Below are 25,520 nucleotides of genomic sequence, written 5' to 3'. Positions count from 1 at the left end.
GGATGCAAAGCACATATAAGCTATGCTTTTTGTGCTTCTGACCCTGTCCCGTCCGCTAAGTAAAATGTTGAATCCATGTTGATGCAAATTGAGGTTAGGACGTTTGTCAATCAATTTTTGGTTGTTTTGAATGACAAAGCAGGGATGACTGAAGCTACAAATTAAGCAAACACCGACGTGGCCTAATACATATTGATGTTATTCTTGTATTAACTGATAATCTGATTGTGAGGGCTTTTGGTTGAAATGAATTTCTTTCAGCTAAAGATGCCGCGATTTTTTTAAATGACCATTTTTTGTGTGATACCATTTTAAATCTTTGGACAATGTTTGCTAATATAACAAAGTATGGCGAGAATTAATTTGATTCAAAAGCCTTTTGCTGAATTGAAAATTCAAGAGTTTAAAAAAATCCATTTTTGACGACTTGTGGATGCCAAAACTTTTCAGAAATTTGAATAAAATCCTTTTTTTTGGATCAAAGCGCCATATCTAAACGTTCTACATAGATGGTGAGCAATGTTTTTGATCGATTTTTGTTTCACCGACTTAATTTTTGAACCATTTTTATACCTGTTAAGGTCTACATTTTTCCCATATTTTATACATTCTTAATCCTTTCAAATTGTGTATGTCGTATAACAACTTTTATACAAGACTTTTTTAAGTCTGTTTTTTTGTAAGGATCTCATTTTTTACCCATTTCGCTCTAATCCTGATCGTTTCGGTCACTTTTAGCAGACGACTGCTAATATTGTCTTGTTTTGAGCATGATATGCGCATTCCCCTTTCACCCCTCTGCTTTTTCACTATAAATATAGCGTGTCAGCAAGCAATGTACCCAGACTGTCAAGCTGTCAGCGTCATTCAGCGACATCTACAGAATGTTGAATTTACTGCATACTGATTGGGCACCCCGTCCTTATTGGAGAACATTTGAGATTTTTAAGTGCGCCCTATGTGAGTAAATATGTGCTGCGTTGCATTTGGGGAATTGCAATCATTAATAAGGGGAGTAATTGGCCGAGGTTGACAGGTATGCAATTTGATTTTGGAATAAAACCTTTTTTGATTGAATACTTGTGTGATATTCACAGTCCTTGGTAATTAATGGGACTTGAAGTGCCAAGTGCATTGGTGGTGGCAATGGTGTAAAACCATTGAGAATTGCAGAGTTAGAGTGTTATATTGAGCGGGTGGCTTGTCGGAACTTGCTTTTGGCACAATGGAAGTTGACAGCTTGACGCAGCCTCTGCAAGGGTGTCGTGATGAAAATCAGACTTGGCTGCTTGCTTAAAATTAGACAGACTTTTTCCTCATCTGCTTGACTTTCTTGGAAATTGCTTAAATATATTCTCAGCCAGGTCAGCGGTGGCCATCGGGATCAACTATTGTATTCAAAGTATGCAAACCAAAAAAAAACAATATTGCAAATTGCAATCTATCTTAGAATTGGGGAAAGTTAGATTGATTTTTTTCTGTAATTCCTCAATACCAAATTGATCTTCTCTTTGACGTGTTGATCACTTTTGAGCAGGCACGCGATTCTTAATCCAGTTTTTTTGCATGCTATCGAGGCTAATTTGGTCCAGCTGCTTTTTGTACACATTATTTGTCATACTACTTCTTTCAACACACAGTTTGTTGGTCCTCAATGATACATTCGCATGCATGATTTCGTTTCCTACTGTTTACAATTTTACGAGGTGAAACCGCCGAGAACGGTTGTTGATTATGTAGAAAAATAATTTTGCTCCCTATAATAGAGATATTAAAATTGAACGCTGATTTACCTCCAACGCTAATTCAGACCACCCTCGAAGTAATAAGCAATCTGACTGCTATTATTTTTCTCCATAAAACCCAAACAGGTCGCCTTTTCTCTGAGAATCTCCCCCGCTGCTAAATTCAACGTGTCTTCTCGCCGACTCACGGATTGGTTAAAAGGACGAAATGTCTGCCGCATCTTACTGAACAGCTCGGCACGGCCCAGCGTGGCGTCTATTATGCTTAATGAGTGAGAAGCTCCTTTGGTGAGATCGTGGGGTATGCACTAAAGGCCTGATTTACAACTATCTCAGAAAGCAGGCGCTAAATTGTGTTTGTGCTTACCGATTGCGCTTGCTGTAGGTTGCCAACTTACTGTTAATAAGGCAAACTGGCTTAGATGGTGCAAAATTTTGGGGGGGAAATTGAGCATGTTTTTAGTGGGCCCCTATAATATAGGCAATGTTTATTCATTCCACTGTCAGAGGAGAGACAATGAAAATGTTTTGTCTACAATGAGATTATTTGCTGTAAAATATGGGAAGACTGCAACTTGGAAAGCGACATCTCCACCGACAAACACATTGGTGCGAACCACATGCTTTTGGGCTGTTTTTTTTCCTTTTTTCTCAGCCCATAGACCAGGAAAAGTAATCAAAATAGACGGCACCGTGAAAAGTGAGAATTACATCCAGACTCTCAACACGATCAGACAGTCTGCAGAGATCCTTGGCCTCGGGCACAAGTGGACATTTCAGCACTGGAACGGCAAACGAGCGGATAAAGTGGTGACGGAATGGTCGGCAGACAAAACACATTAATGATGTGCACTACTAGCCCAGCCAGAGTTCTCTTTTGAGATTTAGATCAGGGTGATGGAAATCCACCCTCCTGAATGTGGTAAAGCACGTATTATTATATATACATATACATATAATTAATAAGAAAGTTGACTAACTTCTTGTGTTCAATTCTATCAAGTATTGGATGTCGTTTCAATGCTCCACATGAAGCCATCCTGTTGGAAAAAATGCCGTAAGAAAGTCGAGAATTTAAGGCTTGAGGGTATTCAAGAAGTAAACTAACGACTTGAGGAATATTGAATTAAATTCAATGCTTTTCTTGTCATTATAGATGTCAGTATAAAGTGTCACCACGAAATGCACAAATAACAATAAACAAACAAACAAATAAATAATCAATAAATAATAATAAAAACATAGAAAAATAATTAATAATTAAGTAGTCAACAAGTGGTGCACAAATAACAACAACAAATGAACCAACAAATAAATCATCAACAAATAATAATAATAAATAAGTGATAAATAGTCAACAAATAGTCAATAAATAGTGCACAAATAACAGCCACAAACAAATAAATAATCAATAAATAATAATAATAAAAACAATAAATGTGTAGTAGTCAACAAGTAATGCACAAATAACAAACAATTAGATAACTTGATCAATAAATAATAATATATACATAATCAATGCATAATAATAAACACATCATCAATAAGTTGTATTAAATAAATAATGAATGAATAATAATAAATACATAATGAATAAATAATAATAAATAAATAATCAATAAATAATAATAAAACATAAATAATCAATAAATAATAATAATACATAAATAATCAATAAATAACTAGTCAACATAATAAAACAGGAGCCAGAGACAAGCTTGAATTTATTTGATTGTGTTGTCTGTGTTCCATATTTGGAATCAATGGTTAGAAAAAGCCACATGGTATGTTAATTTTGAGTGAGTGACTAAGGGTTTGAAAGATCTTGCTTCCTAGAAAAGACTATCCCTCCGTAATAAACCCAGTGCACGCGCTATGATGTCAATGCAGGGTGAGAAAGGGAGGAGAGAGAAAGAGAGAGAGAGTAGCCCAACAGGTTAAAGATGACAAGATGATGAAGAGAGTGAAAATTGCTTGCCGCGAAACGCATTAAGCGAGTGCCGATGTGCAGGAAAGGGAGTTCCCCCTCGGAGGCGAGACTGAGAAAAGACAAAACGCCATCGGCTAAAGACCATCTCACTGTTTTGTTGTGATTTGAGCAATTGTCGTGCACGCCTTTTCAACTCACTGGTGTTCTCGTGAAGTGTTGCCTTGCATTCGGGACTCCACACCCGCGTAGGTACATTTTGTTTACCGCAAGATTAGGAGTTGATTAATAATGGGCTACGCATTAGCCAAGATAAGAGTTACAAACAAGATTCAGAAGATTCTCCTGACCAAGCTTCTGTAATTGACTGGGAAATCCTGCTGATCTCATCAAGTCAAACACTATTTAATGGAATTGTCAAGTGACAGATGACAAAGAAGGAGTGCTAAAAGAAGTGCACCTCCCAGCGTATTAAAGGATGTCGTTTTCAGAGCCTTCAGAGTGACTTTAGACTAATCGATGCTGCCGCCAATCTTTTCGGATCTTCTTGAACGCTAACGCAAGGCTGCAAATATTTTTCTCCCTGCATTTTGCCTGGTTTTGTTAGGCTTAGTTAGGGTGTTGCTTGGCTTTCTTATACCCTTTTCCCTGTGTGTTCTGTCTGTGTGCTTTTCACCTCTTGTGACCCTCCGGGTTTCCCTTCCTCTTGTAACCAGTTAAGTGTATTTTGTAATCAACCCCTTGTCTGTCTATTTAAATCCCATCTGGTTTGCTGGTCACTGTCGGATGGTCTGGTTTGTTGACCACGCCATGTTCCTCGTTTCCCCATGTCTTCCCGTCAGGTTTGATTTTGTTATCTAATTCAAAGTCCTTGCTATTTTCTAATGACCCTGCCTTAAGTAATTAAAGTTCTGTGAGAATACTCCATTCCACTCGTCCAACTACGTCACACGACTGAGCTCATGATATGAGTATGATATGACAAAGACTAACAAACACACTGAGTTTAAATAGACAGACAAATGTTGATCACAAAGTACATGCAGCTGGTTATGTGAGGTAGGGAAGCCTGGAGGTACACAAGAGGCAGACAGGAGACAGAGAAAAAGCTATAACAAAACCAACCAACTAACTATTGGAAAGTCATTTCTTTTTTATTCCGTGTGATGCTGGGATTCGTGAATAGTCGGCACAATTTAACATCTCTTGTGTCAAATAATGTCCATTTAAATGACTTTGTTTGCCTTTTTTTGTCATTCTCCGTTCTCTGAGAATTGAGGGCTTTTCTTTGCAGATCCAGACACAAGTGACGCCAGACGTCTATAAATGCAAATCTGATTTCATCCCTCGTTGGATCGGAGTGATGCGTGAATTCATTAGGACAATGGCTCTCCTTTGGTTTTCACCTGGGTCTATTCTGTCACTTGGCATTTTCTTTGCTGCCGCTTGATTTGTGTGTCAGCGCTGGGGATTTCATCTTGCGGGATTTTGGGTTGAAGGAAAATTCTCTTTTATCACTCGCGCTGGGTAAATCAAGGAGGAATGCATTTATCTCTGTTAATGATTGCCGACCTCTGTGGCACCATGTGAGTACATTTGGTATTAGCCAATTCCCACAAATTTGGGGTAAAAATAATTTCTTTTGTCTATGTAAAAATGTGTATCTTTTTCCATCTATCTATGTCTACAACATTTAATAACAGGCCGAACTATTACCATATTTTCTCGCTTATTAGCCGCCTCCGAATATAAGATACACCTTTAAAATGGCCATAAAATTGTTGAAATTTACAATTATATTCTTGTTATATGTGCAAGAAAACACGGTAATTCTTCATCTAGTCTAAAGGAAATTCTTGTTTTCACCTTCATTTAACTGAGAGACGATACTCTCTGTTTTTGTGCCCTATGGGAACTACTGGGAACAAGTTTAGAGGGTAGTCAGATGGGATAGGCTCTGGCACCCCTTGGCTGCGACACGAATAAGCAAATTTGAAAATGGATGGCTGTTACTTAATTGCTTTACAATGTCATGAAATGAGCCAACATTTTAGTCATTGTCTTGTAAAGTAAAAGCAGATGTTGCTTTAAATTGCAAATCCATAAATAAACGATGAAAAATGCTTTCTTTTGATAAATGACCAAGACCAAGCCCGTCTGGGTTCATGGAGGAAGTACAAGAAATATAAATAGAATTTTAAAGGTTAGGAAGCTGAAATCGGGATATTTGGCCAGTTACAGATTAGAAAAAACAGACATAATATCGAGTTACAAAAATACGTGGCAATGATCATTTGGAGTTTTCGGGCTATCGCACGCATCTAATTTTGGTTTGAATGGACGAATAACCCTTATTTTACTTTGAGGGAGGTCAGCATCAGTTCTCGCAGTTGGCTGAAATTTCCAAAATGCAGGAAATTGAGGAGTTCATGTAGCATTTTGTCATAAGTTGTATGGCATGAGTGAGCTTATGAAAGTGGCATAGACGCTAAGAATCTCAAATCAAAGATATCCACCTTTTTTGCCGTTGTTTGGTATAAATAGATCGCCAATTGGAGACAGAAGTGTTGTAAAGTGGACCTCCGGGGTAGTAAACATATTGTGATTTATCGCCGGGAAATGGCTGCAAAGTGGGGGGTGTTGAGAATGCAAACGATGCTTAAATGGATTGCGATGAAGTCTGAAACGTCCTCAAAGTACTATATAGTGTAATCAATTGCATTGATTTTGTTTTTTTCTGGTCAGAAATGCTCATACTGACGTTTGGAAGAATAGTTATTCGTTTATCGGCTAAACTATAAACACCTATGTCATTTGTGAAAAAACACTGAGAGTCATAGGATGAAAATTGGCTTGAAAAAAAAACACATTAAAATTTCTTGTCGTTTCAATTTTCACTGCGGTTAGAACTGCACACTGCTTGATACGGAGTGAAATTACTAATGGTTGACCCAAAAGGCACAATTACCTTTGCAAAAGTCCATTTTTAGATTCAAATTGAGTCATTATTATTTTTCATGGATTATTTATGTATTGGTTTGTTGTTGTTATTTCTGCACTTGATGGTGAAGCTTTAAATCTCATTACACTTGCACAATGACAATGGCAATGAATGAATAGACATAAATAAAAATAACTGGATAAATGAATTTGTGTGGCAAAAAAAAAACACTTACCTTTGCAAAAATCTATTTTCAGATTCAAAGAGTCACATTATTATTATTATTTATTGATTATCTGTTCATTTGTTGTTATTTTTTGTGCGTTTCCTTACATATTTTAGTTGTTGGCTAGTTATTGTGTTGATTACTAATTTTTCATCCATTACTTATTTATTGATTATTTATTAGTTATTTTTATTATCTATTGATGGATTATTTGTCTGTTGTTGTTTTCTGTGCACTTTGTGATGAAGCTTTAAATCTCATTATATACTTTTATAATGACAATAAATACATAAATAATTGTAATTGATACATAAATGTAATATTTTTACTATTAAAATTTTTATTAATAAATACAACTAAATAAACTAATAAATTAATACATAAATAAAGGCATTCAGTTACATTCCAAAATGTCTAGTTTGCTTGACCGAAAAACACCATTACCTTTGCAAAAGTCAATTTTTATATTCAGCTTTTGTATATGTATTTGTCATGAGTGAGTTTGTGCACGCGTTAGTCATATTTTTTTCTGGTCAGTCCATCGTCTCTTGTCGTGGATGCTCGAAAAACATTTGTCCCTTCTCTGTCTTTGCAGTGGACATCAATTCAGCACTGCCCCTACGGCTGCCACTCGCCGCCATCCCCATGGATCTGCGCGTGGAGGCCGATCCGGCATCCCCCCTGTCCCCACCGCGCCAGCAGGCCGGGGGAGGCGTGGCCGGCGCTCCTGTACGCGAGCAACAGCTGCAACAGGAGTTGCTTAGCCTGAAGCAGAAACAGCAGATCCAAAGACAGATCCTCATTGCCGAGTTCCAAAGGCAGCACGAGCAGCTCTCCCGCCAGCACGAGGCCCAGCTCCAGGAACACATCAAGGTAAATCATTATTTACCACTTCCAAATGGGCTCTTTGACTCCCTTCGCTGCGATAGAGCAAGTCCATTTGGCTCAAATGGGGATGGCAAGTGTGCTCAGACTGTCGGTGGCATGTCATAGTCAAATGTATGCTCGCTGAAATGCGGAAAATGAGAGCTCTGTGGAAAGCTCCACATGGCAGACATCAAGTTCGCTGGACTGGAAAGCAAAATCTATATCGGCGCACTCACACACACACTCACACACTTACTGCCGCACTCTTTAGGAGACGAGATGTCAAAGAAAAATAATATTCCTGAGCTCGTTTAGTAACGGCAGAGCTGTAATGTGCTCCTGAATCTGAAAAAACTGATTGTGGGCCAGGAGATTAGATTGTAATATAGAGGATTATGAATTGTTGTGCCCTCTTCTCTTACTGCTTGACTTTCCTTATTTTCTTATAGTACACTTTCCTTTCATTTCTTCCTTCGTTCCAATGTTTACACATTTTCTTTCTACAGTAATCCCTCAAATATTATGGCATCACTGCATCGCAGGTTTTTTTTCTGGGGGAAATTTTTTTGTAAATGTTTTTTTGTAAATTCATAAAAATGTGAAAATCCATGCTTAGTCTGAAGTCCCTTTTAATTGAACACCAGATAATTGACCGACTGTAAAATTTGAAGTACAGTAATCCCTCGAATATCGCGGCTTCACTGCATTGCAGATTTTTTTCTGGGTAATTTTTTTAAATTTTTCTTTTTTTTAATGAATTCATAAAAATGTGACAATTCACACTGACACGCGGAAGCCGAACCCTTGACCTCCATTTGCTACTAGGACTCAGCACCGAAGTAAAATAAAATATATACATTTATTTATTCATTTTTAAATAGGGGTGACCCTACTTTGCGGTTTTCATATATCGCCGCCATGTCTTTTCTACATTAAGCGCGATAATCGAGGGATTACTGTATTTTCCTTTTTTTTTTACCAGCCTCTTTTCCATTTTTCTTCCACCATGTCCTCTTTTTTTGACTTCTGTCTTAATTCTCCTCTCCTTTTATTCTTTGGGAAATGTTTTCTGGAGGTACTTCAGCTTCTGGTAGAGCCGCAAGATCAATGTGTGGAAACCAGTGACGCACTGGTCTACCAGGGAGGCCCTAGTCAGCCCCATTAACAGCGTCTAGTCGCAAACGCACACGCTCTCACACAGAAACACTCGTCATCAGCGAGCCGGCCAAATTCCTGCGAGCACGTGGTTACTTCTATTCACATTTTCAGGGAGAGATGCTGGCGCATGTTCTCACGAGTCCCACTGCACATCACTGTCATTCATTCATTTTCTGAACTGCTTAGCCTCAGCAGGGTCGCGGGGGTGCAGGAGCCTATCCCAGCTAACAACGGGCAACCCTGAGTTACTGACCAGCCAATTGCTTGCATGGATAACGCTATTTGAGAAGTCTCAATACACACGACCAAAATGAAAATGTAACATAAAAAGATAATTTGTCAGCTGGAATAATGATGATTTGTGCGGCTTATTGTTTAGAATTTAATTGGCTCTGTCTGTTACTGTTAAGATTGTGTTAATACTAAAAATGAGCGAAAATACTGTTGCAATAAATCTGAATATTTCTGTACATTTGGAACATTGCGAGCACTTGTTAATAAGGTATAATAATCAAGATTTGTTTGTCAAATGTGACTCCCAGTGGCTTTTCGTGGATATACTGTGAGTTTTGCTCATATACTACTTTGATTTAGTTGCATCATAAAGTCCATCCAATTCTTGAAGCTAATGAACAAAGCTATAATTGACTTTTCATATATCACATAGTTGAATGACAATAAAATTGTACTGTGGAGGTGGAAAAAAATGATTTTAAGTGATAACAAGCACCTATTATGCCAGAAAATAGTTTGAATAGGCATAGGGGATGATAACCTTTTCATTGATTTATTTTGATCTTTTGATTATTATTTTTTTCTTTCATTTCTGCAGCAACAGCAGGAGCTTCTAGCAATTAAGCACCAACAGGAGCTTTTGGAGCACCAGCGGAAAATGGAAAACCATCGTCTCGAGCAAGAGTTGGAGAAGCAGCAGCGTGAGCAGAAGTTGCTACTCCTGAAGAACAAGGAAAGAGGGCAGGAGAGTAAGTGGTCCTGACCATCAGATGGTCGTGTCATGATAAGAACGCTTGGTTATGTGAAGCTCCAAGCATGTTAATTGGAGTGTGAGACTCCTATGTATGCCTCACCACTGCCAAATCCTTTGTTTCAATGTCTTTTGGAATTTAGCAAAAGGAAATGATTGCAACTAATAATTGGTTAGCCGTTATAATTATATCGAAATTAGGCAACTGCATTTTTTTTTTTAGGAAACCCAAAGGGATGCATTGACTTCAAATGTGAGCATATTTCACTCATCATTCAGTACACGAGCATATAAAAGATATTTCAAATCATGGAATAGTTTTATAACACATTTTAAGCACCCAAGGTTTCTATGTAGTTTGCATTAGATTTTGATTTATTTAAGACAGGGACGACACATATTATTATATATATATAATTGTCAATATGCAGGATTATAGCCAAAGGATTATTTTTCATCTTTAGTTGATGTTAAAAACACTAGATAAGATTAATGCATAACTAACTATGGGAGGCTTTTTTTTATCTTGTTCCCATAGGTGCTGTGGCAAGTACTGAGGTGAAGATGCGTCTCCAGGAGTTTGTTCTCAATAAAAAAAAGGCCCTGGCCCAACGGAGTCTCAACCAGGGTGGCCCCCCTAATGATGCTCCCTACTGGTACAGGTAAGAAGGCTACCATTGTTGTAAATGAGTCTCAAACATCTGCATGACTCTGCTCAATTTTCATGTTTTTGTGGTGGAAAAATGATCTTTTGAAAGGTTGAAAATAGGGTTGGAGATCTATGTTCACCCTCTTGTAATTGGAGATGGGGTGGTGGTCAGAGTGAAGCAAATTCATTCAAATTTATCTTATCGTGGTGTTAGCACTCCTCCTCCTCCATTTGAAGGGTTTTCTTTTTTATTAATCCCAAATACATTTAACATATTTTCGGAGTCTTTTCCTGACATTTTCCTTTCTTTCTAGCTGAATTATGTTTTTTTTTTTGCTTCCACCAACTGCTGTTTTAAATTTTTCATAATTCCCTCTACCTTGACTGAAAGCCCAGTTCTAACTGATTTCAAACCGTGGCGATGCCTTTTTAAATCCAATTATTTTTCTTTTGGTTTTTGGTTCAGAAAGATTTTTTACTAATCTAAAAATAAATATATACAAATATTTTCTGTTTTCTCCTTTATTATTGAACATAATAAAAAAATATTTCAAATTTATTAATGTAATCTTTACCTGATCAGATTTATGAGAACATCTCTAGCTTTGCTGATCGGTCATAATTAGGGTTTGTTAATGAGCTTGCTTTTTTGTTTGATTTAGTTTGAATTGCATTTTTTTTATTTTTTAGAAAAACACAGCACAGCTCTTTAGACCAGAGCTCCCCTCCACAGACTGTTATGTCCACTTACAATCACCCCGTGCTCGGCGTCTACAATCCACGGGATGATTTCCCACTTCGGAAAACAGGTGTGACACACACACACACACGCACACACACCAAAAGCAAAAAAAAAAAGTGTTCTAATATACTCTTAAAAACCTTCATTCCTCCAGGCTGGGGGTTTACCCACCATACAGCAGAAATCCTGTACCCCTGTGATATTTTTCCTTATAATAATGATGTATAGGGCTTTCTTTTATGTCTCTGCTGGTTTATTAATTAATGCCTTAACATCCAATATCAAAATATTCGCCATTTTTGGTCTTAGAGACAAATTAAAGCCAGCACAGAACAATTAAAATTTATTCAATACAGTATAACTGGAGAAATATTGTAAAAAGCAGAGGTTAATAGTCTAATATGTGCACACACAGTAGGGAGGGACCTGAAGGCAACAGCATTTACTTGATGTTATCACTCTGCGTGTTTTGAAAGTAATGATGCAAGGCTTGTTTTTCTTTTCAAGAGCGAGAAAAAAGAGGTACACAATTTTCATAAGATCAACCAAAAACATTAGCAGACTTGCAGCTCGCCATATTGGCATTGTAAATAGAGTTACTTTAGGTTCATTTCAGACATGACGTGAATTATTTTGACTAAAGTCATCTCTTGTTTTGAGAGTTCTGGGATTTGGAATTCTGGTGCATATATTCACAAATCACGTTGATGTGTTCAGCATATTATGTTTCATAATGCTGTTTGAATTGTGCCTAAATATAACATACTGGGCAATCAGAATGGCCTTTGACGATAGCCTAGTCATTTGCAAAGTTACTCTTTGGTCGACATTTTAGTTGTCCTCTAATGACTAAAAACAATATAACGGTTTCATCTAGTTACCACTCAATGTCTTTGGGTAACTTTAATAACAATTTGTCTTTTGTCGACACGTCCAATTAGACCCAATTGTTCCAAAACAGATTGCGGTTAGCGAATGCTGTTACCAAACAGGTTTCATAACAAAGGGCCTTCACGGCTCATTCCATTCTTATTGGATGACTAAACTCCGATGACAACTTTATTTCAAAACATCCTCTTTTCAGCCTCGGAACCCAACCTGAAACTGCGCTCCAGGCTGAAGCAAAAGGTCAGTGAACGGAGAAGCAGCCCACTCCTTCGACGTCGAGATAGCCCCATCACCTCTGCCAAAAAACGCTCTCTTGACATGGCAGGTAGCAGCTTTCCAGCAATTTACTCCACAATAGCCCATTTTGTCGGAGGCCTGGATACATTCAATCAATGTTTTTGTTTCTTTTCTAATGGATGCGCTCGATGCAGATTCCGCATGTAGCAGTGCCCCAGGCTCAGGTCCAAGTTCCCCAAACAACAGTTCCAACAACATCCCCAATGAAAACGGCATCACTGTGTCAGTCTCCAACAGCAAAGAGGTAATGTGCAATCAAAATTTACATGGAACTGATGGCCAGGCTCAAGCCATCCATAAAAATCCAACATAAAACTTTCATCCAGCTCCACTTTCTGCCAGATTATCTTGGCTTTATTGTGGTGGGGCTGTGCTCCAGATGCTCGCTATTGGCTTCTAAAAGCCGGGAGTGTGCGCGGGAAGACGAAGCGTAAATGCTCTTCCGATGACAAGTAAGCATAGGAGGACCGCCGAGGAGCAGGCGAGGTTCTATTTGTGGTGACCATTAGGAGTACTAGTGATGTGTGGAGTAGCCCCTGTCAACATGACGGCTCTATTACAGCCATCATCTGTCTTTAAGCCTAAACCTGTACATTAGCCACTTAAATGACCGTATTTATTATTATATTTAGTATAGCTCGCAAAATTTTGTACCAAAAAACTGAAGCAAAGTGCGCGTTATACATGAATCACGGTGAAACACTGCTCTCCGCCAGTGAAAATTATACTAATTTTTAGTCACAAATTATGAGTGCACGTTATACATGTGTGCACTATACTCGAATAAATATGCTATGGCTTTTTCATGAAGGGTTTTTTTTTTAGTTTTGAGGTTTCCCTATTGGTTCCCTCTTTTGGCTATTTAAGTGATTGGTGTAGTTGGTGTTTTTCCAAGGTGTAGTCTAGGAATAGATTTGGATTCTTTTTGTTTAAGTTGAGGCATTCATTTATTTTTTAGGGGTGCTGGAGCCTATCCCAGCCAATCGCAGGGCATGATGAGATGGACTGCCATTCGCTCTTACACTCATACATAGGGACGTTTTAGCCTACAATTATCCTAGAATCCATCTTTTTAGGGTGTAGGATGAAACCGGAGTACCCAGTGAAAACCCACAAAACATTGGGGAGAACTTGCAAACTCCACACAGTAAGGACCGATTTGGGATCGAACCCAGGCTGTGAGCCCCACGTGCTAACCACTCGTCCACCGGGCCCGAAATCGAAGTGTGATTTTTTTTCTTCCTCCCAAATCAAAGTGTGAAATAATGTCTGGACACTGTGAATTGATTACACGCTGTCATTATTTAATCCATTGTCATAGAGCTGTGTTTCTTGAATTTGGGCCTATTTTCATGCTGTGATTTTGCTGGGGTGCCCTTTCAGTCGTTTTTTCAATGTGCTTCCAGGCATCTGTTAACCAGAGGGTGTGTAGCGGTGCTGAGCGAGGCTCTATTAGCCAGCTGTCCCTCTACACTTCACCCTCCCTACCAAACATCACCTTGGGTTTACCTGCCACTGCCACCGCCACTGCTGCATCCAATGTAAGGACCTGTCTAGATTTATATAAACAACAGCAACGCTTTTGTTTGACTTCACTTTTCTGTCTCCCCAGGTGACGTCCGCTCAACAAGATGGCAGTTTGCAGCCGGCATTGTCCCTCAGTCCTCCTTTCCTCTCAGGTGGCCACTTGACACCCTACCTGGCTGAAGGGGCAGCTGGAACAGGGGGACATGGTGCTCACAGTCCTCTGCTCCAACACATGGTGCTAATGGAGCAGACTCCTGCACAAAGCCCCCTGGTGACCGGTATGAGAAGTTACTTTTTTGATCTGCCAGTTTAGGTTCAATTGAGCAATGTATATCAAAATTTGTTTCGTATCTCAAGATAAACATTTTCCTGAAATTTCATTTGTATCTCAAATTGCTTGTATGTCGGGGCACTCGTATGTCGAGGTACCATCGTACTCTCATTGATACTCATTGATGAGCAATAGCGTAACAATGTCATCAAAAGAAATCCCAGACTTTTTCTTCAAAAGTGGTGGAATGACAAAAAATGCACACAATTTCTTGCATTATCACCTTTGATTATGACTGAGGCACTCAAGGAAGAACATTTAAAAATATGAATGGTTTATGGTTCCCTGTGTCAAAAACGTTCCCGAGCCCAGCGAATGTAGCGCGTTTAGTTGGTCGTGCAGATGAAAACATCTCAGTTCAATTGCATCACTTGACAACTGAAAGTGTTAATAGAAAGACTGTAAATAGAAATCACCTCATTTGGCCAAGCATTTGTTTCAGCGCCATGTGCTCGCTCGCTTGCTCCCGAACCTCACACACAGGAACTAAGCTGTGCATTTTTCTCATCGTGTCATGTTAAAGAGAGGCAGTCTGGCAAGCCAGATGGTCCAATTTTTATGACATCTGCTAAGCCATATTAAGTCTGACTCTTTTTAACAGGCAGAAAATGTGTGCTAGATGTATTTTACGACCCCATCACAAATGCCTGTTTCATTGCCCCCCCCCCCTCTCCAGGCGTAGGTGGCTTGTCCATGTCCTCGTCAACCTCCTTGGCCAAATTACAGCGTCAGCATCGTCCCCTGGGACGCACTCAGTCGGCACCGCTGCCCCAGGGGAGCGCTGCCCAGGCCCACGCCCAGGCACTGGCTCTCCAACAGCTTGTGGTCCAGCAGCAACACCAACAGTTTTTGGAGAAGCACAAGCAGCAGTTCCAGCAACAGCTCCAGTTCAACAAAGTAAGAGTAAATATCATTTCTAGGTGGGGATACTAATGCAAAGATCAATAACATGGCCTATTAAGAAGAAGAATTTGCTCCTTCTCACATTAAGGGCAGTGTCATTAAAGTGGGCCATGTTTTCCTTCCGTGTTCGTAAAGCCCTTTTAATAAGCAAATTGCAACAACATATAACTTTGAGATGTTGTGTGTTAGTTTGATTTCACTGTGATTTCCTGTACAGTAATACCCTGAGATACAAGCTTAATGCATTCCGGGATTGAGCTTGTATGTCAATTTAGTCGTATCTCAAATCAAATTTTCCCCTTGGAGTGAACTAAATTCAAATTAATCCTTTCCCACCCTCTGGAAAAACACGAAAATGATAATATTACAATGAATATACATCTTTTTATTTGTTCTAATTTCTTTTGCATACTCAGCCACCTGGAGGGCTGCATTGTGAACCATCTGTTATGCTCATATCTCAAAATTTTCTCGTATCTCAAAGCAAAAATATGCCTGGAATTTTCCACATATCTCAAATTTCTCTCATGATGGGACACTCGTATGTCAAGGTATTACTGTATTTAAATTAATGACTTATATGCTTCCAAAATGTGTATACTTGCATGTTACATGCTAAGAGCTACGGTTCGGATTCACACAAGGTAGCGTTTTGTCATCTGAGACGTCACTGCTATAAACACAAAAAGCTTAAGGTAGCATTTAAGAATGCTATGGAAAACATATAGAAAAATGCTCGAAAAATAAGTTTCTAAGTAACTGTCTCAGGCAGAATAACCGATCCACGTTAAAAAGTCGAGTGCTGTCGGCGTTCAGCCCGAAATGCTCACTAAATGAGCCATTTGTGGCTTGCGAGCCGTACGTCCCAGAACCCAGGTCTAATGGTTTCCTGGCCTGACTTCTGCTTTAAATAGGAGCGTAGTCAGAAATAGGATAGATGGTGTTTTTTAAAGAATACATCTTGTTCAGTTAAAAAAAATCCATGTGAAGAAGAAAACTCTGCACAGTAAGTACCACACATATAAAAACAAACAGGTTAAGGTCTGAATATGTAGGTGTGTATCCGTGTGTATTTGATGTCTTCTTGATTTACACGTTTCCTGTCCAAGTTCTCACTTCGCCCCCTTTTTGCTGATGAGGAGGTGGAAGGAGATTTGGGCTGCAATACAGAACATGTGTTGTGTGCGTGTGTGGGTGTGTGTATGTGGATGAGTGCTCCTATGGCCAAGTGTGGTGCAAACTAATTGTTGGTTGCCATGATAACTCTGCCTTGTATGATCTTGAGGGATGCGAGCAAATGTTGCTGAAAGTGGCCAGATTTTCCTCCCCCTTAGCCTCTTGGTACTCTGTGATCCCTCCGTGTCTTTAGGTGCTCCCGATTGGCTGCTGTCCACACGGATGTTGACTGACATAACAGAAAGTGGATTGACAGGGGATACGATAGTGGGGTCAGGTCTAGTTGGGGCTGTCACAAGTGTCCGATGGCAATGTTGTCCCTGATGCTGACTCGAGGCTCGAGACTTTTTAAAATGACAGTTGCACGTCTACAGCTGAGACTCGACTCCCGGCAAAAAAGTTCATCTTATTGTAGTGAAGAGAAGTATTTCTTATAATGAATTGAGTATGTAAAAAACATTTTTTTAGTTACACAGCCAACAAATATTCGGAAATTCCACATAAAAATAAACACTCGCAAATGTTACAAAGTGACTTGAGGTGTCATAGAATAAGAAAACCCTGCCTAAATTGATTTGGGTTGGGTTTCAAAGCTCGTTATACTTGTATAATGACAATAAAAAAAAATTGAACCTCCAAAAAAAGAAAATTACCAAAAAAACTTTCCTCCAGGAAAAAAAACGCAATGTAGCGAAGCCGCGATATTCGAGGGATTAATGTGATATTTTACAGTTGGTCAATTACCTTGTGTCCAATTAAAAGGGACTTCACACTAAAAACCAAGTGCACTAATTGGCTTCCCAAGCAAAGACTTGATTTAAAAAAAAAGGACATTGCAGTGGGCCAATGTATTTTTAGCCTCTTTAAATACCTCCTCACACTTTCTAATAGACCTGCTCCATCCCGTCGTTTTTTCACACCACTCTCCTCCCGTCTCCACACCTCCACAGTTGATAGCCAAGCCCGGCGAGTCGCCTGTTGGCCGCCAGCACCAGAGCCACCCGGAGGAGACGGAGGAGGAGTTGAGAGAGCATCAAGACGTCAGCTCGTTACCACTCGGGCTCACCATCAAGCAGGAGCCCCCCGACCCGCAGGAGCTCCAGGAGGAAGCCTTGCAACAGCACCGGGAGAGGCAAGCGGAGCAGGAGCTTCTCTTCAGACAGGTAAGAAATGGGGTAGTTAGAGTAGTTAGACGGCTTACGTCCACATCCGTGACTTGAAAATTTTGGCTGTTTGTGCGTGAAAGCAGCAGGCGCTTTTGTTGGAGCAGCAGCGAATTCACCAGCTGAGAAACTACCAAGCTTCAATGGAAGCTGCCGGCCTTTCCATCTCTTTCCCAGGACACCGGCCTCTATCGCGGGCCCAATCGTCTCCTGCTTCAGCCTCCCCTTTCTCTATCAGCGTCCCGCCCTCTGATCCACCTGTCAAGCCTCGCTTCACCACGGGTAAGCCCACCGATCGCATACACTAAACGCTACTCCTTATTTTGTCAAAATATAGGTTGTTTTTCCCCCCAAACCTTCAGGAGGACAATGACATGACAAAATAGCTGATTGAATTGAATGCTTTTATTGTCATAAAACAATTATAATGACATTTAAAGCTTTCAGACATAGTGCAGAAATAACAACAAAAAGCAGACAAATTAAAAAAATATATTAATAATAAAGAAATAAGTAAGCGGCCCGGTGGAGCGAGTGTTTAGCATGTCGGCCTCACAGCTCTGGGGTCCTGGGTTCAAATCCCGGTCATGTCCATCTGTGTGGAGTTTGCATGGTCTCCCCGGCCTGCGTGGGTTTCCTCTGGGTACTCCGGTTTCCTCCCTCATTCCAAAAACATGAATGCTGATTGGACACTCTAAATTGCCCATAGGTATGGGTGTGAGTGTGCATGGTTTTCCGTCTCCTTGTGCTCTGTGATTGGCTGGCCACAGATTCATTGTATCCCTGGCCTCTTTCTCCGGAGTCAGCTGGGATAGGCTCCAGCACGCCCGCACGACCTTCGTGAGGATTCTAATTTGTTCAGAAAATGAATGAATGTTTGTCTCTGTGTGTGTTTTTTTTCCCAGGTCTTGTGTATGATTCTTTAATGCAGAAGCACCAGTGCATGTGCGGCAACACCAACAGCCACCCGGAGCATGCGGGCAGGATCCAGAGCATTTGGTCCCGCTTGCAGGAAACGGGACTCAGGGCGCAGTGCGAGGTGGTAACCCACCCCGCATTTCCTTATGACACCAAGTTGGAAAAGCAAATATTTGAACATGTGATTTATGTCTGAGTAGTGCATCCGTGGGAGAAAGGCCACCTTGGAGGAACTCCAGACAGTTCACTCGGAGGCCCACGTCTTGCTGTACGGAACCAATCCTCTCAGACAAAAACTTGATTGTAAGTTCAAAGAAACGTGTCAACTTGTGAGGATCATCAATGACTTGGGCTGACCTAGATTCTCCCGTTTACTAGGTTCAATCACTCCCAGCTTTGTGCGGCTACCGTGTGGCGGCGTGGGCGTAAGTGGCGATCGAATCGTGGGCTAAAAGCAAATTCGGGGCTCCAGCATAAAGAGTGTTTTCGTTAGGTGGACAGCGACACCATCTGGAATGAAGTCCACTCGTCGAGCGCTGCCCGTCTCGCTGTCGGCTCCGTTGTGGAGCTTGTCTTCAAAGTGGCCACTGGAGAGCTGAAGGTATCGTAAATTTGATTTTTTTTTTTTAAAGGTAAACTGTAACACTAACACAAACTGGAAGAGTTAAATGTTTTAAATTTATTTAACATCCGATGTTTTTTGGAAGATGCTAATGCCTTCTCAGCGCCATAAGAATAACAAATTATAAAATGTTGAAAATTACAAAATAATATAAAATTACAGGGTCTGAAAACTGGTTATATTACTAGATATTATCCGGTATTTGCTTCAGTCTCCTTTGTAAATATTTTTTTCATTATTAAATAATAGCATCTAAGTAAAAAATAATCTTTTTGGTGAGTATATTATGACCGTATTTTGATTATGATTTTGATAATTATGCTAATAGGCTAATAAAGTATAAATATTACTAATAATAAGTACTTGGCATCGGTGAGTATACAAATCAAAATCGCTCATATCTGTCTGAAAATAAGTTATTGCATATATTCTGCTTTAAATGACATTTTGAAATGGCGATTATTACCATTTTGGGGCAGGCGGGAATAATTTTCACTTTTTGCTGTCCTGACAGGACATTAAAAGGGCGGGTCAACTGATGTTTTGACTAAACCTGTTTACCGCCATTCTTGAAACTGTTGCTCAAGCTGTAGGGATCTTGTTATCTCCCTAGAATGGCTTTGCTGTGGTGCGACCCCCTGGACACCATGCGGAGGAAAGCACGCCTATGTGAGTCCACAGCTGTCAACACACTCAGTAGGACATTGTGAATATCAATGTTGTCTTGGACATAAATGATATTTAGGAGCTCTGTATTTTTCGGTTCAAAGGGTGCACCATCAATGAACATGTTTATTTTCATACATAAGATGCACCTGGCTGTGAGATAAATTCAACAATATACTGCATTTATACATTTCTTAGTCGTCTAGACTAAATTACTGATTCGCTTTATTTGCACTTTAGTCATTGTATTTGTTGTCAACGAATACTCAAAGTTTTTGTCTAGTTTTTGTCAGTATTTTTGTGCACAGAAATTTAAAGCTTATGCTCTAAAGAAATATTCTAATTGTTTTGAATGAACATTGACTGAAAAGTACACAATTTAGACTGTAACATATGCCAGTTAGTAACCCAAACACGCTAAAATATTGTCTTTAATTCGGGGCTTCTTTTTCATAAAAATGTAGAATAAAATTACGCCATCATTCGCACTATAAATTTAAACAAAAAAACTCAGTGCCGACAAATGGCGGTCAAAACAGAGTTGTTGTTGTCATCGAGTAGCCTCCAAGTGGAAGTACGTATAGTAGGCTGCAATGTTACTGGGAGAATTTCAAAATAAAATAACAGTTAAAGGAAATGCATTTACGATTTGGGGGATTTCATAACTTGGATCTTGTTTTCGTATGTCAGAGTGGTCATTTGCATATAAAAGGGTTTCGTAACTTGAAAATGTTGTAAGTAGAGGTACGACTATAGTCTGAAAAATGTTGCTCATATCAGCCCAGTGATTACATACGTTGTGTCTTTATTTTTTCTAATATCTGACCGCATACTGACATTCCAGGGGCTTCTGCTACTTCAACTCTGTGGCCATCGCTGCCAAATTGCTGCAGCACAGACTCAATATCAACAGGATCCTCATCGTGGACTGGGTAATCTCACCATTCCGTTTAAGATAATGTCCACTTGGGGTGAAAGGACATTGCTCAGACATTGCTCGCAACATGTCATTTAGGATGTTCACCATGGCAACGGAACCCAGCAAGCCTTCTACGATGACCCCAATGTTTTGTACCTATCTATTCACCGTTATGATGATGGCAATTTCTTTCCTGGTAGTGGTGCACCTGAAGAGGTGAGGAAATATCTTCAGCCTAGTTGCATTGAAGGACTTATTAGTAATGGAAGGATAAATGCAGGACATTTTTGTCATGACAACAGGTGGGAAGTGGCCCGGGAGTCGGGTTCAACGTCAATGTTGCCTTTACTGGAGGCCTTGAGCCACCCATTGGAGATGTGGAGTACCTGGCTGCTTTCAGGTACGGAATAACCTTGAAAAGACCACGTTTGAAAATGATACCTGAAGTAAGAACTTCTCCTTCTCTTAGGTCGGTGGTGATGCCCATTGCCAATGAGTTTGCACCAGATATTGTGCTTGTATCCTCTGGCTTTGACGCAGTGGAAGGACACCCTCCACCACTTGGAGGCTACACACTGACCTCCAAATGTGGGTAGAATAAAAAAACATTAAGGAACTGGAACTTCTTATCTGGTCAGAATAGTAGTTAAAGTGTGATTCTCTCGGATTTGAAGGTTTTGGCTATCTGACCCGCCAGCTCATGAGCCTTGCTGGAGGTAGGTTAGTCCTGGCTCTGGAGGGCGGTCATGATCTCACCGCCATCTGCGATGCTTCAGAGGCTTGTGTGGCCGCGTTGCTCGGACAGGAGGTGAGGAGGACACTTTTGGGTGCTTGGTGATAGACTTCTTTTAATGGTGTGATTGTACGTGAAAGTCAAAATGCCTGGAAATTGGGAGAAATGAGGATGAGGGAATTGGGGAAAGTTTGGAACGGAATTGTTTCTGTCATCGTTTGATAACGTGATGTGTGTGTGTGTGTGTGCAGTTGGACCCACTACCCAAGGCTGTCCTCAACAACAGGCCCAACATCAATGCTGTGCGCTCTCTGGAAAAGGTCCTTGAAATTCACTGTAAGTTACATTGAGGAATGCCACGTGAATTATTTGACTTTTCCCTCAACGTTTCTTTGTACGTATTTGAGACTTCAAATCAGTTTTGCGCGATCTAATTCAGTATATTTCTATTATTAGAAGCTAACAGTCTTTTATTGCGAGTCGAGAACATGCTAAAGCAGTAATATATTAGAACAAGTTGATTGAATAAACATGTGGAAATATAATCGAAGAAATTCATTCAACACGGTAAAGAATGTATAGAACTGTGTTCTCATGCCAACCAAATTTTAATACCATGAGTTAAACCGGGCGGATGAGTGGTTAGTGCGTTGGCCTCACGGTGGGAGATCTGGGTTCAAATCCAGGTCGGTCCTCCTGTGTGGAGTTTGCATGTTCTCCCCGGGCCTGCGTGGGTTTTCTCTGGGTACTCCGGTTCCCTCCCACATTCCAAAGACATGCATGGTAGGCTTATTGGACACTAAATTGCCCCTAAGTATGAGTGTGGGCGTTAATGATTGTTTATCTCCTTGTGCCCTGTGATTGGCTGGCCACCAATTAAGGGTGCCCCCTGCCTCTGGCATGAAGTCAGCTGGGATAGGCTCCAGTACCCCCTGCAACCCTAGTGAGGATAAAGTGGTTAAGAAAATGGGAGACGAAGTTAAACCCTACATCTTGGGTGGTTGTCTGTATCCACGCTTTCATTTGAATTCCACTGCTTGTTTCTTTGTTTTATAGGTAAGTACTGGCACTCGTTGTGTCAGCATTCACCACAGCTGGGCCTCTCGCTAATGGAAAGCAAGCGAGGAGACTCGGAAGAGGCCGAGGCCGTTAGTGCCATGGCCTCTCTGTCTGTGGCCAACACGAGTGCTCTGGATCACCGGTAAGCACCAACTTAAAGATGTAATATGAAGATTGGGTTTATATGGCTATATTGTTTTCCTCGTCAGGCCAGAGGAGGAACCAATGGAAGAGGAGGAACCACTGTAACCGGGGGGATTGACGACAGTGTTACGCTGTTAACATAGATAGACCTCTACTGAGGACACCTTTGAGCAGCGAGGAGTCTCGTCCGATCCCGTCATTTAGCCCCCCTGACATCTTCATTGGTGGGGGGACAGGGGGTGGGCTCAGCCTAAGGGCAAGGAGCCAATCAGGAGAGAGGTCTGGACGAGAAAAAAACAAAAACAAAAACACAAGAGTTGCCATACGGCGCTCGTTTGGAGATGTTTTTATGCCACCTTCAGGTTTTTCGCAACCCGACGACGGTGGCCAGTGACCAAAGCTGCGGATGCGTTTCGAGTGGGTGGGCGGAGTTGGGGTCACATCGACGACAGGTGAAACGGTTGCTGTACACGAACACCGGGGACAGAGGATATCCCGTCTGCCAGTCCCAGCTCGGGATTTTCCCTTTTCTTGACTTGTTTTTTTTTTCTCCGCTCTGAAACGGGGAAAAAGAATTCCCGACACGCATTCACTGTGGACCTTCGGTCTTACAAACACTTGTTTTCATCAGAGGTTCTGAAAGGAGTGCCTTGGTGAGGGTCCGCCGGATTTCACGATTGTTCAGGAAAAGTTTGCCTTAAGATTTCCTTCTGGGAGATCAGTGCCAGGGAAGGACGAGAAAAATTTCAACATACAGCAAACAATCTTTCAGCATGTTTACTTGGAAGGTGGCCATGCCTCTTGGCATCTGCCTCTTAAAGAGTTATTTTACCTTTTTTGGACGGATCTATTTTTCTGAGGGAAATGACGTACCCTGTAAAAAATAAAAGGTGGTTGCCAGCTTCAGCAAGTGGAAGTGCAAAATCACATCACAAAATGCTTTTACTCTTATGTAGCTACCCTTTAAAAGAAGGCTTTATCAAGCAAGCATGAGAGGAGAGGCTGGACATTTTTTGCCCCATTTTGGAATGTTGAAGCAAAGAAAGCCAAAGCATGAAACTGTATCTATCACAATTATTTTACCACACCTGAAAGGGGGGGGGGGGCTTCCCATGAATTTGTGCTCAGCTGGCAACTACCTAGTTCTACGTGAAACTCCAGTCTTGTACTGTATATAAAATTGAATATATTTTACGGGGCATCACGGCCTCTTCATATCGACAGGTTTGATTTTTTTTTCATGCATTTCTACCACTTTCTTCTTTAGTGTTTTATTTCTAACACGGTCCATTCATAGATTTGTTTTTTTTAATCTATTTTTTTTTGTGTGCATAGTTCTAGGGCTGCCGTTGACAAAAATAACGTCGCCAAATTTGTTGTTTTTGTATTTATGAAAAAGGTAAGGAGCAATTTTCTTTCTTTGTACGGCGCTTCAAGCCACTGCGTTTTTCATCGATTGTGTTTGTGTATTTATAATGTACTGTTTATAGAAGATTTGTATATGGAAAATTTCTAAATGTACTCTAATGACAGCTACGATATTGTGAACGGAACAAAGTATGGCGTCATTCCACGGACGTAAAAAGACAAGGCAAAACAAGAAGCAGCATATTTAGCTACTCGTCGACCGCACTGTTTGGATGCAACGTGGTCGTGGTAGTGGTCACACGGGGCACCGCTTTGGACTTTTCCCACTTTTCCTCATTGCGTCAAATCACTTTGTTGCCTAAGTGATGGTCTTTTCTCTTGTGCACGTGTAAGACATGCACTTAACTTACCTTGGTGACGTGCCTGTGATCTTGCCACAAGCAGGTCCAGAGGCCATTTTATGTAGCGAGCTGTTTTGTGTTTCTTTTTCTTTTTTTTCAAAAGGCAGAAAGGATCCGACCTTAGCTTTTCTTTGCCGCAATTTAACTGTTGTTGTCCGTCGTCGTGAGTAGGCATCAAAGTGCGATAATCAATGTATTGCAAGACAATTATTGTCACTACCTGTGTCCCCAGAGGAAGACCTTTTTTTAATTTTTTTAATTTTATTTTACCAGTAGTGCGACTTACACTACTTTGTATTTCAAATATTTATATCTGGTGCCAATAAGTCATCCATGTTTTGTTCTATTTTGCCCTCACACTTTTCCGTAGTTTATCTTTGTCCACAAACATCAAGTGACGACCATCCCACTTATTGAAGTCATTTTATAAATGTATAAAATGTGACTTTTTAATTTTTTTGACTAACAAAAACATTCCATTTGATTCAATCATTTGAATTAGAAAAATAATACCAATCATGTCAGATCTTGTTTTTTTTCGTAACCACGCTTATGACCGCTTTAAGTCTTTGTCCCATGCTTGCACCAACTTTGAACTTTTTGCATGGTTAGTGAGTCAGCATGCTTGCTTGTCTATGTAACAGAAAAAATGTATTTGCACAACAGAGGAAGAATAAAATAAAAAGTTCTGCTGGTGTCCTCGTGAGCGGGGACACTTTTCTTCCCATCCGATGTGCAAATATTGAAAAGACTTTGTCCCAATGACTCCATTATGGTTCTTCTTGTTTCTGACCAGCGAATTCAGCACTTATTAATGGATATAGATGGACTGCGTTTGCTCTGCCAAACCTCTGCTACGTTCATGAAAGACTGTCCCAAAGAATGTTCCTCTTTCAAAGATGTTTAAACAGGCACTGTTGACGCTGAAGTAATGCTGCGCTTTTAATTGGGGAAACGGTTTTGGGGGAGCTCATTTTGATTGTCACACCCACCTCGGCCAGTCCTACAAATAACCACTGTGGCTCAAGAGCAATTCTTGGTTTACATGTAAATGGGAAAGAAGTTATTTTTTGTTTGCTGTCCATGTCCTGAAAACAAATTTCTTGGGGACCTACGCTTTGGACGTTTCATCTCTGACATCTATAAAATATATTTCTGAAAAATA

The 25,520-nt window shown here is 40.4% G+C and overlaps 1 protein-coding gene across 2 annotated transcripts in view; it reads left to right on the top strand.

Moving 5' to 3' along the window:
* The window catches only part of LOC144198499 (histone deacetylase 4-like), a 38,281-nt gene extending 12,761 nt beyond the window's left edge, over nt 1–25,520 (top strand). For both annotated transcript variants that reach the window (XM_077719560.1, XM_077719552.1), the window contains 24 exons: nt 7,435–7,712; nt 9,697–9,847; nt 10,388–10,511; nt 11,189–11,307; nt 12,325–12,453; nt 12,560–12,669; nt 13,832–13,966; nt 14,038–14,230; nt 14,960–15,180; nt 17,313–17,525; nt 17,612–17,807; nt 18,431–18,564; nt 18,644–18,746; nt 18,822–18,868; nt 18,937–19,044; nt 19,679–19,734; nt 20,576–20,663; nt 20,747–20,866; nt 20,953–21,050; nt 21,120–21,238; nt 21,325–21,458; nt 21,635–21,719; nt 22,440–22,584; nt 22,652–25,520. In XM_077719560.1, the coding sequence (XP_077575686.1) occupies nt 7,435–7,712; nt 9,697–9,847; nt 10,388–10,511; nt 11,189–11,307; nt 12,325–12,453; nt 12,560–12,669; nt 13,832–13,966; nt 14,038–14,230; nt 14,960–15,180; nt 17,313–17,525; nt 17,612–17,807; nt 18,431–18,564; nt 18,644–18,746; nt 18,822–18,868; nt 18,937–19,044; nt 19,679–19,734; nt 20,576–20,663; nt 20,747–20,866; nt 20,953–21,050; nt 21,120–21,238; nt 21,325–21,458; nt 21,635–21,719; nt 22,440–22,584; nt 22,652–22,691 (3,146 nt within the window). In that variant the 3' untranslated portion in view covers nt 22,692–25,520. The remainder of the gene's footprint in view (nt 1–7,434; nt 7,713–9,696; nt 9,848–10,387; nt 10,512–11,188; nt 11,308–12,324; nt 12,454–12,559; nt 12,670–13,831; nt 13,967–14,037; nt 14,231–14,959; nt 15,181–17,312; nt 17,526–17,611; nt 17,808–18,430; nt 18,565–18,643; nt 18,747–18,821; nt 18,869–18,936; nt 19,045–19,678; nt 19,735–20,575; nt 20,664–20,746; nt 20,867–20,952; nt 21,051–21,119; nt 21,239–21,324; nt 21,459–21,634; nt 21,720–22,439; nt 22,585–22,651) is intronic.

Source organism: Stigmatopora nigra, chromosome 1 (genome assembly GCF_051989575.1).
Source record: "Stigmatopora nigra isolate UIUO_SnigA chromosome 1, RoL_Snig_1.1, whole genome shotgun sequence".
NCBI classification, from domain to species: domain Eukaryota; kingdom Metazoa; phylum Chordata; class Actinopteri; order Syngnathiformes; family Syngnathidae; genus Stigmatopora; species Stigmatopora nigra.
The sequence above is the reverse complement of the archived record's forward strand: the minus strand, read 5'-3'. Positions and strand labels throughout refer to the sequence as shown.